General features: G+C 44.8%; 1 protein-coding gene across 1 annotated transcript in view; it reads right to left on the bottom strand.

Moving 5' to 3' along the window:
• The window catches only part of LOC120841584 (flavin-containing monooxygenase 5-like), a 107,867-nt gene extending 90,965 nt beyond the window's left edge, over nt 1-16,902 (bottom strand). The window contains exon 1 of the mRNA XM_040212504.1: nt 16,670-16,902. Within this exon, the coding sequence (XP_040068438.1) occupies nt 16,670-16,902 (233 nt within the window). The remainder of the gene's footprint in view (nt 1-16,669) is intronic.
• Nucleotides 16,903-19,085: the final 2,183 nt, after the last annotated feature.

The following is a 19,085-nucleotide window of genomic DNA, read 5'->3' as shown; positions in this document are numbered from 1 at the left end:
CTCATAGTTTGCAGAAATTGGGAAAGTTATTCTGTCATCGCACTCTGTTAATAATCTAATCGCATTCCATATTTTCTGTTTTGCTTTTCCAGGATCTGCAGTTCTTCATATGATTTTTATTCCTCTGAAAATCAGAGATTGCCTTCTACATGTAAGCTGGAAATGACCCACTAATTATTTCTTGAGAAAAAAATGTATGAACATGTTTTACCTAGTACTGTATCTTGTGTGCACTTGCTTCAAATTGCTAACAGTGTTTAAGCACCTGCTAACCGCTGCGATGCGCAGCTGGCGTTAACTCCTGAAAGTAACTTGGGCACACAACCTAATCACATTTTATGGGCGCTAGATATTTAAGTTGAATTAGTTGGCGTGTTGTCCGTAACTTGCGGCGGCAGAAAGCTGCAACTCTCAATCACTGAGCTGCACGTCATGCGTGACAACAGGAATCATTCAGACATTAAAAATTAGCTGCGGTGTTGTCCACACCTTGCAGCAACGGCTAGAGCCTGTTGAACTGCTAGCTGCTATGATCTAATAAAACGGACGTCTCAGTGAACAATAATTATATTAGTAAAATGCTATATGTATTGTTCACTGAGACGTCCATTTTGTTAAGTCACTGCAGCTAGCAGTTCAACAGGCTCTGGCCGTTGCTTCAAGGTGCGAACTACACGCCAGCTAATTTAAACGATTCCCGTCGTCGTGCGTCACGTGCAACTCTGCGACTGAGAGTTGCGTTTTTTGCCGACGCAAAAACGGAAAACACGGCAGCTAATTTTTGATGCCGGAACAATTCCCGTATCCGTGCATCACGTGCAGTACAGTGACTGAGAGTTACAGTTTTCTGCCATGCTTCTCCTGGTCAAGTTACGGGGAAAACCGTAGGGCCTCATTACTGTCATGCACGTAATACATAGTTAATGCTGTGACCGTGATGGAAGACAACGGTAATTGTACCGGCATCAAAAATTAGCTGGCAATTTCTATTAATTTGAGGCAATTTGTTTTTACAGTGAGTGTATTTTTTGTCAGGATCCAATGAGCTTGCATTGTGTCTAACTCTGGACCGGGAATCTCCGACGAGTCCAGCGTGTAATCCACGGCGAACGGCCCTGTACAGCGCTATTTGTAAGTGATTTTTATTCCAATAGTCCGTAAGAGGCGTTATGATTGGTTATTTTTATGTTCGAAGTCATGTTTATTTCATTTTTGCTGTTAAAATATGGCTGTCTTCTTGGCGGTAGATGTGTGCTGCAGTAAAGTCCTCCCAGTAGGTCCAAAGCCGAATAGGTCCAAAGCCGAATGCTACAGAGCGTTGAGTTAGTCCTTATTTGCCAAGATTCGGCTTGTTGGGTGCGAGTGGAGTGTCAGTTACTTCACTGCGATATGTGAATGTATTTGCCAGTAATTGTCTTTACTCGACGAGTTTTTTTGTGTTTTTTTTTGTGTGAGTGATTTATTTTAAATTCTTGATTCATTCAAATGTCATGTTCTGTTCAACCGTCATGTTCTTTCGTATAACGGGGTATTTATTCGACTTAATTTAGTAGTACTTTTGACACTGGTGAGCTGAAGAGGAAGGCCAGCGGTTTGATTTTTAACTTGTAAATAATATGGAGGCAATATGGGTACATTTATGACTAAACATTTCTGTGCCGCAAATACCGTAAGCCTTATAATTTTTTTTTCAGATCAACGTAGAAATATAGGTGTGAACTTAAATGGCGAGGTTGTAATTATCAGTTCTTAAAAACCCCTAAAGAAAAAAAAGTTTATTTTGTATTTTTTTAAAGTCTGGTTGGGGCATGCGTCTCAAAGAAAATTGAAGCAAAAAAAGAAGTTTTTTTTTAGACAAATAATGATGGCGCGAGGTGCCTTGCAACTAAGCCAGTAGTCACCTCCTTTCAACTGCTTTTCTCTTGGCATTCCGGCGTGTGGAGAAGAGGTGGATCGGCTTCGCCTTCACATTGAGGTGGAAAGAACGAATGACCATCTCGTTGAGGTGGAAAGAGCAAATGACCATTCTGTGATGTCATGAACTTTGCCCGCATAATTTCAAATCGATCTTTTGCCGTCAATATTGCTCTAAAAGGTTTTTTTTTTCGCATAAAATTTATTTTTTGACACGCGTGTCCCAACCAAACTGCTTAAAAAATATATTTTTTTTTCAAAGCCTCTTCAAGGTTAGATGAAGGGTTGAGGGTCACTATGATGCTGCAAAAGTAGGCCTAAGCAATTTATAGATTCACCTTCCTACTATTTGAAAAAAAGAAAAAAGAGCTCTAAATTCGACCTTGCAATGCATGTGCCTGCGCCTGCATTCAGAGTGGTGCAACCAGTTTATTCACATGCAATGAGAAATTTAGAGCCCACATCTATTGTGCAGTTAGCTGCATGATGAAGTGGCACACATGAACAGCTTGCTGACTATTTAGTAGTGTCGGTTGTGGCGGGGCTTAAGCACGCCACGTTGCATTCCTTGTTTTGACATGTGGCACATTTATCAATTATTTTAACTCTTGCGAATCAAAACCTGTGTGCTCTGGGGTTGGGCTACTTTTATATATATATATATATATATATATACATGGTAATTTATAGCAAATTAGGTCCTTGTAGAGTTGAAATTACATTTAATTAATGGTCTCGCCAAACTGAGATGTTACATGCATTCGCTAGCTTTTTTTGTAAAGTTGTAAAATAAGCTATAACATACGGCAGTAAGCACTGAACCACAATGAATTGTTCACACTAATTAATCTAAAAAAACTTGGACGAATCGACTTAGACAAATCCAGATGTTAAGAAATTGCATTCATCCTACCCTTCGGGAAAGTCTGTATAAATATAGAGCTGTGTCTTTTGCCACTGTGGGCAGAGGCCAGCTGAATTGCTACCGTTTGGAAGGTGGAGGGGTGATGTGCAGGGAAGCTAAACCCTGTCCCCCTCTCCCATCTTGTCTGCTATAATTGTTTCAAATGTCAGGAAAAAGGGGGGGGGGGGGCAACTGCCCCCTCTCCTTGCACCCTTGTCCCGATGCCACTGGCAGGGGGTGCTAACTTGGGGATGCCATAAATAAATGCAACCACTTACGGCTGCCATTGCATACAAAGGAGAAGGGAGAGAGATGTGGATTATCTTTCTCTTAGGTGTTCGTGTCAGAAGGGGTACGAATGGTTTCGGACGGCTGAAGCTGAGAGAGCTAGCCATGAGTGCTGCCTAAGTGTTCGGTTCGGATTCTTGTTCAATCGGCAAAAAAGCAAGTCCCAGCAAACTATTCAAGTATATCCTATGAATGGCTCCTGGGATTTTCGAAAATGATCTATTGTCTTGCAAATGAGTGCGCTGGTATTAACTAAGAGCACTTAGCAAGCTGTTTACTCTTTTTTAATATTGCTGACTTTACATTTAAGCATTCATTCTTCACAGGAGGAGAGGCACGACGGATCGACCTGTCCGGTGATGCGCATCGATTAAGAGGACTCAAGTGCCATAACTCTGGTGTCGGAGGACCACTTCTTTGAGGTGACGGATATTGTGGCTGGTGCTGCGCTCGTTCTTGCACTGCACTGGGTCCACGACACATCTTACCGTCAAAAAGAAAGCCGGTCACTCGCAGTGATTGAGCACTTTATTGGTTTGAAGTACAAGATAAAGTCCGTCCTGGCTTTGGATCTGATATCAAAGTTATAGTTGTCAAAGCCAGAGGGAATTTAGGTGTTAGTTTTGCTTTTTTTTGCCATGTGCTGAAATTAAAGTCTTGGTTTATTAAGCTCTTTTCTACTGTTTTTATTCTTTCTATGCTGACTTTTCATGAAGACCTGTAGCCTCTGTACAGGCTCATTATCTATGTGCCGTTCCGCATTTCCTATGCAACCATCTTGTGAACATGTACATAGCTGATTTTAGATTTTAGGGCCACTATTCATTGCAAAATACTTGAGTTGTCCCTAGTTGTATGCAACAACTCCTGCAATAAGGCCAAAAGTATTCCACATAACAGTGAAATCAAGGGAGGTATCGACATTCATAAAATAATTGCAAAAAGAAAAGTACAGTGGTCGCACTTCACCTGGCTAGAAATGCCACTTGCCAGTAGAGTTTCTTTTTTTCCAGCGAACTTTTCATTAGCAAAGAGCCAATTTTACACTTCTGTTTTTCTCATTTTTTTTCAGGCGTTTCTGTTACTTTTTACTGGGTTAACTTGCACTCAACAACACAACAAAAACAACATACAAGAGTATAATTGAGCGGAGTTTTTGTGACCCCTTCCTGGAGAGTGTGTTTAATTCTTTTATACAGAGTTTAGGCACAACTTCAAACGGGGGTGTACATAACACAATTATTTGTGGAGAGTAATTGACTCTATTAAAGATTTAAGCACTGTTCCAAAAGGGGTCGCACAAACTGCTCAAGTGTGCTGTTATTTGACATTAATTCTTGCTAGAGAGCATATTTAACTCTTTGGTATGAAGTGTAGGCAACACTTCTAATGGAGTTGTATTTACTCTCCTCAAAATGGTCACCACAACTCTTCCTAAAGAGCATGCTTAAAGGGTAACTGCAAAGAAAAAAAAGGTTTTTTAAGCAGCCTAATTGGGTCAAGCATGTCAAAAAAAAAATTTTCCGCGGGAAAAGAAAAAAAGTTTAGTGCAATATTTACTGCGTGAGTCCGATTTTAGTTTGCGGCTATTTCGTACGTTTCGAATCGCGCGCCACGAAGTTAGTATTCCGTGACGTTGAATACCAATCGGCTGCTATACTTCTCATTGGCTAAGGGTTTGATTGACAGCTTAGATCTTCGTTGTTAAACCTTTGTCATATGTTGCAATTTTCTTTTGAAAGGCATATTTTTACGTTTAAACAATAACCCATGTGAATAGAGTTATTCATCTATACAAATGTTTACAAGACGGGCACTTCCGTTTAGATTCATACCATAACAAACAAAAGCTTCGCCATTCTTTCATGGCCGCCGAAGTCTCTGCTCCCGCCTGTCTCGCCTACCTCCACTAATCGCTTCGCCGAAATGATAAGTGTTTCGTGCTGACCCAGGTGCTCGAGTGAGACTTCTTGAAGTGAAGTAGTGTGTGTTTAACAGCTGTCGCAGGTGTTAGTGATAGGAAACGACGCGGGGTTTTGACTTTCATAGCGCGGTTCTTTCGTTTTCCTCTTTGCTGGCTTAAAGTGCTTTTTTTGTTTGTTTGCTTGCGCGTGCAAATACCGACTTTTCGGAGATGTCAGATGATTGATCCCGACAGCGAGCCTTCCAGCAGCCATTCCGCCCCGAAAGAATTGCCATTGGCTGGAGGCAATCGGGCGTTCGCGTTGCGGCGAACGAGTCCAGTTACATTCTCGTCATATCGGTCTGGAGGCCGTCGAGATTCGCCCCGTGTGCACCTAACGTACGCGACTAGACACAAAATAAAAAAAGCACTATGTTCACTACGTAAAAAGTGGTCTCAGCTCATGCATCTGTAGGCAGGCACGAAATTGTGCCCAAATTTATTCACACCGCACGATGCAATACACGTCGCTGTGCAAACGCAGTCCAACACGAAGCATAAAAACGGCAGACTTAGGACAACAATTCGGACTCCATTGTTCAATTAAAACGACGTAATTTTGTTGAAAACGCCCGCAGCTTTTTACTCACGGTATGCGTCGGGAAACTTCCACATTTTGAAACAGAACGAGGCAGATTTACTTTTAAAAACGCTCGCTGCGTCCTCCTGGACCAGTTTGACGGGTCAGCTGACGACGACGAGACTGAACCCGTTTAGCATTAACCTCACAACAGCCAATTCGCGCTCCGTGTCGGGCGTCTACTTCCAAGCACTGCAGCACACACACCACGAACGTTTCAGCTCTTTGTCGCATCGCCGTGTTGCACCAAACAGAACGAGATCGCCGAAACCAACGCAGCGCTGTCGTAAACCTTGGCTTGTGATTGCGCACTCGTGGATTCTGTGACTCCCTTCGCTTTCAAAGCACGCACGACGATTACGAATGATACTTTCCATCTTCCGGGAACATCACAGGGGCACTTCTCCGGTCACGTCTTCGCTACATGTGCTCGTGAACCGCGTCAAACCAAAACAATACCGCCGCCCTGCGTTGTTGCCAGATCTTACCGGAAGTTGAGACGCTGCGTCGTTCAACTCCGCAACGCAAGGGGAGTGAGGGGCGGGGCGTACTCCTCTTCCGCGGGGGTCGAAAGAGCGGGAGTTTCAAATGTGGAGAGGTTCTGACTCCGACTAAATTACGTCCTGTGGTGTAAATATTGATAAAAAAAATATTTTTTTCGCGGAACAATTGTTTTGTTACATGCTTGTCCCAATTAGGCTGTTAAAAAAAATATACTTTTTTTTTCTTTGCAGTCACCCTTTATTTCTTTAATACAGAGTTTAAGCAACACTTCTAATGGAGTTGTAGTTACTCTGCACAAAGAAGTGAAATCAACTCCTCCTGGAGAGTTTTTTTAACTCTTTACACAGAGTTTAGACAATACTTTTAATGGAGTTCTCATTACTCTACACAAAAAAGTGAAATCAACTCTTCAGAAAGACTATGTTTCACTCTTGAATACAGAGTTTAGGCCACACTTCTAATGGAGTTGTAGTTACTCTACACGATGGAGTGAAGGTAACTCTTCCTGGTGAGTACGCATTACTCTTCAATACAGAGCTGAAGCAACACTCTAACAGTGTTGAAGTTACTCCACATTAAGGAGTGAAGGTAACTCTGCCTGGAGAGCACCCTTAACTCGCTAACAAGGAGTTTAGGCAATACTTTTCATAGAGTTAGAGTCACTCTACACACAGGAGTGATATTGATTCTCGTCAAAGGGTTTAGACAACATTTTATGGAGTTATAGTTACTCTACACAATGGAGTGACATTAACTCCTACACTTCTACATCAAAAGCGTAGTGCTGACTCTTGCAAAAGTATTGGCATGACTCTTTATAGAAGAGTTAAGTGAACACTCGCTTGGGAGAGTTAAACTGACTCTCGTCGTTGAAGAGTAACCGTTACTCTCCATAGAGAGTGTGGTTTGCGACAACCCGGATACTCTCCAAAAAGAGTCGAATCGACAATTGTCGACTTTTTTTTTTTTTTTAGAGTGTAGCTTTGAGCGTATCGAAATTTAAGGGTGAAGCAAAAGCTAAAGCTTGTATACATATACACTCCGTGCAGGAAATATAGGGGGCGCTTTGAAAAACGCGCGTAGCGCCTCTAGCGGAGGAGCTGGCGTTCGACAGCGAGGCGCGCTCAGCAGCCTGCGGCGTCTTTTCGCGTCCGAAGCTATAGCGGCGGAAGCGCGCACGGACGGAACTTTTGCTTTTTGAGCCGATAAGTTGAGGGTGACGTTGCATGAGTGCTGGGGCAGATTTTAGAAGGGCATATAGCCGTTCTCCGCCTCTTATATATAGAGTTTGAGTCGTTATTAGGGGTAATTTCTTTAGTTGCGGTCAAAAAATTGGTTTGAGCAATTTTCCGAAAAGCAAGGCAGCCGCCACCATAATTGCTCTCTAGTGGGAATTTTGTTTCGCTCGTCGCTGTAAACGTAGGACTGCTCGGCCGATGATATTTGGAGGCGAGTGAGATGTTCACTACGTTTGTGCACTAAGTGGGCCAAGTTTTATTAACACAGCAGGTGTGAAATTTAAGGCCGGTTCACACATACAGCGAAGCGCTAAGTTAGCGCTACGTGACCGCTCGAAGGAGCGCTCATGCGGCGCTTCCTAGCGCGTGATGTAGCGCTCGGTTAGGGCTTCAGTAGCGCTCTGTTAAGGACTGTTCACACATGCAGCGGAGCGCTACAAGCGGAGCGCTGACCTCGCGCTAAGCGCGTGCTGACGAGAGCGTTCACTAGCTTTGTGTCGCACCGTCAATACTGTTGTTCATGGCAGACAATAAGTAGCAGACGACATGTGAGAAGCGCTACATTAGCGCTTCGCTGCATGTGTGAACCGGCCTTTAGTGCTTCAGTAGCGCTCTGTTAGCGCTACAGAAGCGCTTTGTTAGCGCTCTGTTAGCGCTTTCATGCTCCTTGTGCCGTGCTTGCTGCTGCGGAACAGCGCGTCCACGGCGATTCCTTTGTTGTTGTTTGTCCTTTGGCATTGAAAGAGGAAGTAAAACAGCCGCTCTCCTAGCAGAGGGTCGGGCAGGAGATCCAGAGTCATGGACTTTTAGCGACTAATTGATTGGGTACAACCTCATCGCTTTCTATTCGATATGCGTGACCCTGGTTTCAAAGACACGCAGTTAAAAATAACCGCCTTCGAAAAAGCTCCGTGTCTCGGTCCCTCAGGCTAGGAACATGGTTTACCAGGTACCCGTCGGTATCTCGGTGGCGAAAGATTTCGCGCACCCAGAAGGCTCTTCTGGGCGTTAAGCCGTCCACACACATGCACTAATCGCGTATGTACGAGCATTTGTCGCATTTCTATTTCAGCATCCCACATGTCCGCCATGGTGCTGCTGATGCACACCCTACCACAGGAACCGGAACCGCAGTGCACGCGCAGCACCGCGGTACAAGAAGCGCTACTGAAGCGCTAACACGGCGCTACTGAAGCGCTAACAAGGCGCTACTGGAGCGCTAACAAGGCGCTACAGAAGCGCTAATTGCGCACTGTGTTAGAACTATGTAACGCGCCAGGAAGCGCCACATGAGCGCTCCTTGGAGCGCTCACGTAGCGCTAACTTAGCGCTCCGCTGTATGTGTGAACAGGTCTTATGGTTCAAACAAATCAAGGAATAAAGCTGTCAGGAGCATCTAATATTGGACCCAAAATGTTGTGTTATAACCGGGCTGTGCAAAGTGCAGATTTGGACACACGGGTTCTTGGCCATGACCGTAACTTGACACAACAGTTATTGGCGACGTGGACGATCAAAAGTGTCGCTGTGGTCGGCCCACCACAATTGGCCGAATGCTGATAATGACCTCAGGAAAGGATGTCTCTTCGTCGGAAGCAACCCAAGCAGCACATAACCGTGAAGAAAACGTCGAAAGAACGTCGAAGACGTCTGTAACGCGACGTCGTACAACGTCGAAGGTCCGGACGTTACCTTCCTTCGACGTCGATGAAACCTTTAAGTGTCCGCGAGAAAAGGTGCACAGAAGGTCGAGGGGACGTTCCAAATGACGTTTGTTGCACGTCTCAGTGGGCCGTTGCGTCCTCCATCGACGTTTATGATACGTGTGTTTACGACATCCGGACTGCCAACGACGTTCACAGAACGTCGGGAAACCTTTCAAAATTACGTTCCCTAGCCGTCGTGGGAAAACGTTGTATCCCTCTCCCCCTTTCCCTCCAAAAAAGGAAGGAAAGTAATTTTTCAGTATTATTGCGAAGGCAAGTTGTTATCATGCAAGTACGAAGGAAGTAACTAAAACACGGGTTTGGTGCGAACTGTTTATTTGAGCGTTTTCAGACACGAGACGCAATACGGAGCGCCTCCAAAAGACGTACCTGAATGTGCCAGCCTCAAAGATATAAAAGAACAAACAAATTCACGTAAATATATGAACAAGAGACGATGTCACACTGCGCGGAATGTTCCACCGCTTACCTCGTTCGGCTTCTGTATAATGCGCTGACGCGCGTACTTTAGCCGCCCCATCGCACATAGCTGGTACTCTCGCTGCGTGCACGGGAATGGTTTCAGAAGGGGGATCCCGTCCGCTGGGCGTTCTTGATTGGGATCGTCGGAGTCGTCTGAAGGGTCTTGATCGGAGACTGCACTTGACGCGCCGTTATGTGCACTGCCACCTGTTTTCTTGGGGGCGTCATTCACATCCTCACAGGCACCTTGATCCGAGCAGTAGTACGATTCAACGTGTGAAGCATTATGGCCTTGAAAAAGGTCCTCGAGCCGTGACTGAATACGACGTCGTTTTCGGCGATCACCGACTTCTTCAGGTACGACTTCAACGACTCATCCAACCGCAGCACTTACACTGTATGCAGACTCGAAAAAAAATCACGGCGACATAGCAGCCTGCCTCGTAGAACCGTAGACGTGACGGCCGGTGCTAGTGACTGGCTTTCGGAAAAAGCTGGACCGGGTCCCAGAGCTGTTCTCTCTGGGCCAATTCGAAGAACAGAACATTCAGTAAAATATTTTGGGAACGACTGAGAAAATACGTGCACACAGAACTTACGCTTGTCAATTGTTCGTCGTCGCTATCCCCCACTTTTCTCTCGCCCTCTTCTTGCCGAGTTTCTCGACGCATCGCATGGGGCTCTATGGAGGTGGCACTGGCATCTCCTCTGCCTACCTTTCCCCCTCTCTCTCGCGCCATGCCGACTGTTTTTTTTTTCTTTTTGTGTCTTCCTTTTTTGTGTTTGTCTTTTTTTTTTTTTTTTTGCACGTAGGTACGGACTGGACTTGAACGCTTTTTGGACCGTAATCTGGTCCATTCATGGGTTGGCATCATGAATGTCAATTTCCACAAACCGTTGAAACTTGACAGTATCTTCCGGATTTCGTCATTGCCGGGCATATTATTATTTTTTTTGAGTCAACTCCGAAAATGCGCAAGTGTGCAGTGGTTGTGCTCTGATATAGTGTGTGCTGGCATGTGATTTTCGTTTCGGTACGTCACCAGTGGCAACGAAAACGAGATCTGTACTGACAGTCACGTGACTAGACTTTGCGCCCCGATCTACCGAAAGCGCTAAAGCTATGGAAGTTGGTGTTGTGGATGAACTGTGATGTTGATGCGAATTTTTTGGTTGTGCGCAGGTGAGCATGGGTTAGAAAATACGAAGAGAAATTAACGAACCTTAAAACAATCTCGGGTGGTCGCGGAGCAGTATGGATGCTCCTAGGAAAGGATGCAGGCCTGAAATCACCGGGAGAGGGGATAGTGTAGCGGCGCCCCTGAGGCGCGTGCCAGGGCCCAGGACCCATGAAAGACGACAACGCGCGTGCAAAAAGCGAATTGGGTAATGGTGATATTTATACAGCATGTAGTTGGTCAGCCATTGAAAGTTGCGACGAGTCACTCGCTGTAGATGAGAAATTTAGCCAGTGCAGTATACAACCGCTAGCCTGGGGTCTTTAACGTGCACCAAGCAGTAGTGATGCTAAATGCAAGAGTTGCACAATTTGATCCGTTCTAGACGCTCCGTTCCTAGTCGCAAATTAAACCCGTAACAATATCTTAAACAAACCGAAATTATAACAAGCCATAACAAGCATGAACAAGCACATCTAAAAGGAATGATATTCCCAACATGCTTTCAGATTATTTTTTTTTTCTTCCTTGTACATTGAGTTTTGTAAATGCACTCCCTAGCGTCATCGATGTGCAATTAATAGCATTTTGAAATACGCAAATTAATGTATAAATAATTAAATTCCTAAACCTCTCAAAAATCAAGTTTTGTTTGCGGCTCTTGAGCACTGTCACCTTGACCACAGTGATTCTGCGGCTGGAGATGGAGCTGGAAAATCTAAAAACGTCGAGCAAAACATGAATGGTCGACGTTGCCAGCACGTCTTGTATGACGTTTACGGCATTTAGGTGTGAACGCGACGTCGCTGAAACGTCACTGACGGGGCAATAATGTAACGTCACCCTGGACTTTATTTTAACTTCGAAGAAACGTGAGTGTTCAACGTTGCTAAAACGTCTTTTCGTGGCGACGATGACGACGTTAAAGTTGAAACGTGACGTCGCCAGCACGTCACGGACAGGACGATAAAGGAACGTCATTTAGGAACTTCAGTTCAACGTCAAAGAAACGTGAGCGTTGGACGTTGTGAGAACGTCGTGCATCGACGTCGTGGGAACGTTGACGACGTTTGAGTTGAAATACAACGTCGTCATAACGTCACTGATTGGATTCTAATGGAACGTTATATAAGGACGTCACCTCAACATCGAAAAAAACGGGATCGAAGTCATGCGGGACGTCACGGACGTCCGGGAGTTTTTCTCGACGTTTTTACGACGTTTTGTGCTGCCTGGGAAGGGAGATGTAAGAACTTCAATTTCGACGGTGTTGGCAGTGTTGCTTTGAGAGCGCTATGATTTCAGGCTTCCACCTGCTCATTACAAACACCATTGAACTTGTTGTTTACAAGGTAATGAGAGTGCAGTACAGGCACGTAGCCAGGGGGACGGCCCATGGGGCCCTGCCCCCCCCCCCCCCCCCGAAAAATCTTAGCGAGGGGGCGACAGGGGGGGCGGCCCCCTGTCGCCAAAGGCTCGATCAGGGTTGACGGTGCCCGGGCCCCCCCTGTCGCACACGATCGCACGACGGTAGGATGCAGATGGGCGACTGCACCTGGGGTCCCTGCTAAAGCCCCTTGATAAAAGCGTTTTTACAAAAACCGCCAATCAGGCACGTAGCCAGGATTTTGTTTCGGGAGGGGGGGGGGGGGGGGGGGGGCGCCGTCCATGGCAAAATGCTGTTTCAGGGGGAGGGGGAAGAGGAGTTACCAGCAAAGTGGAAGATTTGGGGGGGGGGGGGGGGGAAGGGAAAGCCGAACCCCAAGGCCCCCCTTTCTGGCTACGTGCCTGCGCCAATCATTGTTGTGGAAACGCGCAAGACACGGGCTACGAGCGGGTACTCCGCCCTCATTCGCTTTTAAGGGCCAGTCATTTTAGTGCTGCGCCGCCATTTTCCTCTAAGGGCCGCTCGAGACACGGGCCTCGTGCACTTGCAACCTCCTGACATTACTCGATAGACCAACGAAAACACATCGAGGGGCTTTAGTTCCTACAGGTTCTCCGTGCTTTGAACGGAGCTCGCGTCTGAGCATTTCTGCACATGCTCTGATCTGCGGTGCCAGAACACACTCGGCCAACGATCCCCCACAGCATTTGGTTTACCCTGTAAGCTAAACCAAATGAGCTACACTTAAAGTATCGGCACTTTTTCCGCCGATCTTGTTATGGACGCCGCCGTCTTGGTTGTTACTAACAAATCAAACACAACTGCCGATCGTCATGATTCAAAAGTGCGACTTTGTCAGTATTAGTTTCGGTGTCAGGACGTAATATTGCTTCGCTTTGTCGCGAACTGTTTAAACGTTTGTGGAGGGCGGAAAAGCGTTTCCTGTGATTTCACATAAAGCTTCAGATAACTGACAACCATCATTTTAACCACTAAGATGTGTATGAAGCGTAGCTTCATACACATCTTAGTGGTTAAATCTCAGATTGGACTCCGTGGTTAAATCGAAATCTCAGATTGGACTCCGTCGGATTGCAAGCACCTCAGCCGATATTTAAAACGGATAAATATAAATTCATGGGCCAGCACGTTGGCTCAGAGACACTGAGACGATTTGATATTATGTGTTTTGTTTTATTATCATTGCCACTTAAGAGCCAACGAAGTGGTTTTTGATGCGAAATATAGTCAAACAATTCTTACAAGCACAGTTGATAGCGAAAATAATTTGCGCAAGTCATAGAAACTTTAAACTGTTTTCGCATACGTGGCGGAATCTGAAATGGCAGAATTTATTTCATGGCGCCCACTTCATTTGGATCGCGTCGGGCATGAGTACCGACGTAGAGTAGAACGCGCGCAAATGCAGCTGTGGTGCACCCGCAGCCTCGTGCTTGTTGTTATGACATCTCTGGCTCGCTCACTGCGGTCGTCCAGGCATCTGACACCCTGACATCTGGCGCTTTTTTTGTCTTTCACGTGGCGTTCCAAGCGGCACACGACGGAAATGCACATCAAACTGTTCTTGAACAGGTGTCGCCATCTGTACTTTATATTAAGAAACTAAATTTGCCGTAACTGTATGGGAAAAGTTTGAGGTCTGATAATATTCTCAACGTGTAATATATCAATAGAGAAGTTCTGAAAAATGTAATATCGAAGTATGCTTCATAATTTAATGCCTCATTATTTTGATTAGTTGACGTGACTCCATTTTCATAGCGCCATAAAATAATTCCATTTTTAACTTTATTTTTTTTATTTTAAAATATACATTACCTGTACAATTTGCTCATTACTTTTTATAATTTATTACATCCAACCGAACGCTCACCTAAACTATTGTGGACGATGGGACGTTATAACTCGAGAACTATATATTGTTTTCAATATTAGAGACAGTGGTTTATTATTAGCTGAATAATTAACTAAAAATTAAAAATATTCGTAATAGCGAAACATTAAAATATTGCTGAAAAACAGCTCTTTAATTTGACATTAACTTTATAATTGCAAGATACATAGAAAGAAAGTTTTAAGCCGTCAAAAAAAATGAAAGCCGTTTACAACTCCCTGTAACACGAATTGGAGCGCAGCTCTTGAGGAGGAGGAGGGAAGGGTGCTGAGGGTCACCTGTTCTCGGGGCGGGGGGGGGGGGGGGGGGGGTGTCGCGTGACCTCGGGGGCGGTCACATGACCTTGGGGTGTCACGTGAGCCCCCAGAAAAATTTTTACAATAGATTTAGCGGGGAATTTTTTTCCGCTAGGTTTAACGGGAAAATTTTTCCGCTAGACTTAGCGGGGAATTTTTTCCGCTAAATCTAGCGGGGAATTGTTACCGCTAGATTTAGCGCGGAAATTTTTCCGGTAGATTTAGCGGGAAATTTTTTCCGCTAGATTTAGCGGGGAATTTTTCCCGCTAGATTTACCGGGAAAATTTTTCCGCCAGATTTAGCGGGAAAATTTTTCTGCTAAATTTAGCGGGGAATTTTTTACGCTAGATTTAGCGGGGGAATTTCTTCCGCTAGATTTAGCGGGAAAATTTTTCCGCTAGATTTAGCGGGAAAATTTTTCCGCTAGATTTAGCGGGAAAATTTTTCCGCTTGATTTAGCGGGGAAATTTTTCCGCTAGGTTTAGCGGGGAGTTTTGCTCGCCAGATTTAGCGGGGAAATTTTTCCGCTAGATTTAGCAGGGAAATGTTTCCGCTAAATCTAGCGGGGAAGTTTTTCCGCTATATAGCGGGAAATTTTTTCCGCTAGATTTAGCGGGAAAAGTTTTCCGCTAGATTTAGCGAGAAATTTTTCCGCAAGATTTAGCGGGGAGTTTTTCCCGCTAGATTTAGCGGGAAAATGTTTCCGCTTTACCGGGGAATTTTTTCCGCTAGATTTAGCGGGGAAATATTTCCGCTAGATTTAGCGGGGAAATTTTCCGTAAATTTAGCGGGGAAATTTTTCTGCTAGATTTAGCGGGGAATTTTTTCCCGCCAGATTTAGCGGGGAAATTTTTCGCTAGATTTAGCGGAGAATTTTTTCCGCTAGATGTAGTGGGGACTTTTTTCTGCTAAATCTAGCGGGGGAATGTTTTCGCTAGATCTAGTGGGAATATTTTTCCGCTACATTTAGCGGGGAATATTTTCCGCTAGATTAGCGGGAAAGTTTTTCCGCTAGATTTAGCGCGGAAATTTTTCCGCTAGATTTAGCGGGGAAATTTACCCATAATGCACCGCGCAATTACGCCGACGGCGACGCCGCTCAAGCCGGAAACGGGGCCTAAGAGCTGCGCTCTAAAAGCACAAACACTTCATGCACGGTTGGGTTGCACCTTAATGTGTGAACCGAAGTTTTGTTCAGGGGGGACATAAATGACAAGCAGAATTGTCTCGAGTGCTAAAGTACCGACAAATTTTAAAAGAACCGCTATAAACGGAAGTGATCACCACTGCGCGGTAGTGTATTGTTTTAGCATAGATAACCTGAACAAAGAAAAGTATCTCAAAATGTGTGACTGCAGACAACTGCGTTCAACACGCTTGTGTCACTTGGCCCAGCTTCATCTGCATACTCAGCCAATTAAATGACATGGAGCCTTCAAAATGCGACTATATTTGGTTTCAAAATTTTAGTTTCGAGAACACATGTTTTTAAAGACCCCAATATGGATTATTCCCAAGGCGCGTACATGCGCTCTAGTGACCCACTCTCTAGTGACACGCGCCCTCATGTCGAAACTCTCCTGTCCTGCACTTTGGTGTCGTGGCGCTCTCCTGTCGCGCGCTCTCCCCGTCGGCGTCTAGTATCGTACGCTCTCGCGTTATTCAGCCAATCTGACTACTGGCATAGCCTCCTCTATACTGACAAAGCCTGGCAGATCGTGACGTGACGCTGCCGCCGAAAGTGAAAAGGTAGAGCGACAGACAAGAGTCATGTAACGGGCGCCCAGTTGTGGCAGGAAACCGAAACACACTTGTCCCGAGCGATAGAATGTCCGCTCGTGCTTCTCGCCTTCCTCGGGCTACCGCTTCTTTTCTCGTCGGGTTTGAAAACCATGTTTCGGGTCCTCCCCGCTGCAAAACCTGTGCGCTGAATACCGGACTCCCCGAGAAATGCTCTGTGCTACCAGATCCCCGCGCTCCGAATCTGCGACCGAGCACCTTATGTCTCCGTCATCGAACTGCCAGGTTTTGTGAGTATAGAGGAGGCTATGCTACTGGTAATAAATATCGTACAGGCCCGCACGTCACCAAATCATAATATTTGATCTTGAGAGACAATCAGTAGGAGCTAGGTTTGAGCATGGACTTCCAACAAGGACCTAAAATATGATTTCGCAGCGTATAATAACGTGTTATCAAGACGCATTTGAGGGATTGGTGGTTTCGGGTAATTTTCTCAATATTTATATACATTTCTCGGTTAACTCAGAAGTAAAACGTGCCAAACACGCAACTGCTTCTCAAGTGCATACCTGAATGCGCACATTTCCTTGCTGCTATTGAAGACTGTAGACCGCATGATGGACGGCACGCCCTCCTCACTATGGTCCCGGTAGGCCCAGAGGCCGCCCAGGCTGGAAGACATCTCGTAGACGATTGGCTGGAAGCCCTCGTCGAGCATCTGGCGGGCACAAAGGATGCCGCTCGGGCCGCCTCCCACGATGCAAACCCGCAGAGGGCTGTCCTTATCGCCATTTGGGCGCATGGTGTTTGCGTGACTGTTTATTCGGCAGATGCCGTTCGATTGAAAAGCTGCTCAAGGGCACCTAAAAAAACAGGAAACGCGGTGCTTAAACAAATAAGAAGCTCCCCCTGAAAAATCCACCTACACACAAATTCAGTTTCCCCGACAAATATGGCGTTAAAACTGTGTTGGCATAAAGGTCTCGCGACGTCATATGACATCGATTTTCTCATATATTTAGCGGGGAAAGTCAAGTGGTGTGTAAGTCGTGGAATGGGAGGTTTGCCTATGCATTTAATGGGGAGACTATAAACTCCTCTATATGTCACGTGACATAACGTCACGCAACGTTATTTTCTTTGCGAGATTTACCCTGAAATGCATAAACAAACAAAAAGGACGGACAATAACTTTTTTTTATTATTCGGAGAAGAAGTTTCGTTAAATAGTATTCCATGATTTCATAAATATCACTGTGGGTCATCCTGGCATTTATTGCGACAAGAAAACGAGGGGGGGGGGGGAGGGCAAAGTAACAAACATTCCTTGCATTTGGTGTCCATTTGTCAAAGTAAATACCAGAGCGGCCCATCACTGCATTTGATGATTCTTCAAAGGTTGGGCTGAGTGCATAGCATATCCTCTCTCATATTTTGGCTTTGACTTAGACAAATTTATCCTTAGATATTTATTCGGAAAATTTATCATCTGCATAGAAAGCATCTGCACAAATTTACATCTAAGCAAAAAACAAACTTATGCTCTGTCTTTAAACGCCCACCGCATCGCCCTACCTTTCCTGTGGAAAAATTTGACTGACTTAATCGCCCTCCTGACTTAAGAGGTAGGTAAGATTACTCCCTAAAAACGCGCTAAAAACAGTTTATGTGAGTGGGGACGATTTAATATCTTCGACACAAAACCAATGAAGAGAAGCGAATGTAAGAAGACAGGCTTTTTCATTGTTTAATTATTACTATGTGGCTCGCCCCTCTTTGTAAATTCAGAAAAAACACAAGAAATATGCTTTATTTTATCTAAAAGTTAGCTTTTACGGCGAGTAAATCCTGCCTTTACGAAATGCTCATTCGATTAAGTGAGCAAAGATTGCTACAGCACATAAAACCACCAATACCTCGCGTTATCTTCAAGTTGCCAATACCTCCAATCTCGCGCGCTAAATAACGGAACTTATTTTTTTTTAAGACTAACACACAGAAAAACTATATTTCTTTGTAGTATCTCCTCTATATACCAGTTATCTATTTAGCATGCAGATCCAAGCAACATAAATTCAAATTGTTTGTAGGCGTAACTATAAGTAGTATTTAAGCCACAATACGGATTACTGAAATGCTATGTCTTTACGTGTGTTACATATTTATATATTATAGTAAACTGCAAGTATAGCAATAATAAACTAAAAGTGTATTGCATTCACTTATGCCGTTTAGAATTTACTTTTTCATATGTATTTAAGCGAGAAAACCCCGATCAAACCGAAAAGGAGCTCGCGGCAAAGTCTTCTTGAGTTAAATATGAAAGGACCCCCCAAAAAAGATAATGAAAGTTAGCGACCACCGAAAACCAGGCTTACCAAATGAAACCTGTGCTACGTATAAACCTGATGCATTGAAACATCAACTTAGTAGGCCGGCTGAGTCTAACGTTAGAAACAACTGGCCTCAAGCGTCACATGACCGTATGTTCTACTCGATTCTATTTTGTTAGATTCACATAAGCGAAGTGCACCTGGAGCTCATATTCAAACAGTGCTAGTAAACAACTTTCATTCGTATCTCTACCTCTATCTGTCTCTCTTTCTGTCTTATTTTTTACCGTTGCAGTCCTCAAAAAGAGCACAAGACCACTTTCTGTGGTAGTCTATTTATGGCTATAATTGAATCTAAAGGCTCTAGGCATCCTGCGAAAATCAAACATCCCATTCATGGGTGGCCGATCTTTCTATTAAAATCGTTATATAGTAAGACACGTTCACTATGCCAGAAAAACAGGGGGGAAATGGAAAGGCAAGACGTCGATGGCTAGGCGGCCTGGTCTACCTCGCACATGACACTCGCACATTGAACACGAAGGGAAAGCTATATGTGCAGCTCTAGACCCGAATCAAGCACACAGTCGAATGGTGAATTCCGCTCGCAGATTTGGAGCGCTCCAAAGCACAACTTTTGGAGAGCCCATTT

The sequence above is a fragment of the Ixodes scapularis genome, unplaced genomic scaffold (assembly GCF_016920785.2).
Source record: "Ixodes scapularis isolate PalLabHiFi unplaced genomic scaffold, ASM1692078v2 PGA_scaffold7__128_contigs__length_106722199, whole genome shotgun sequence".
Lineage (NCBI taxonomy): Eukaryota > Metazoa > Arthropoda > Arachnida > Ixodida > Ixodidae > Ixodes > Ixodes scapularis.
This window is presented reverse-complemented; position numbering and strand designations above follow the sequence as displayed.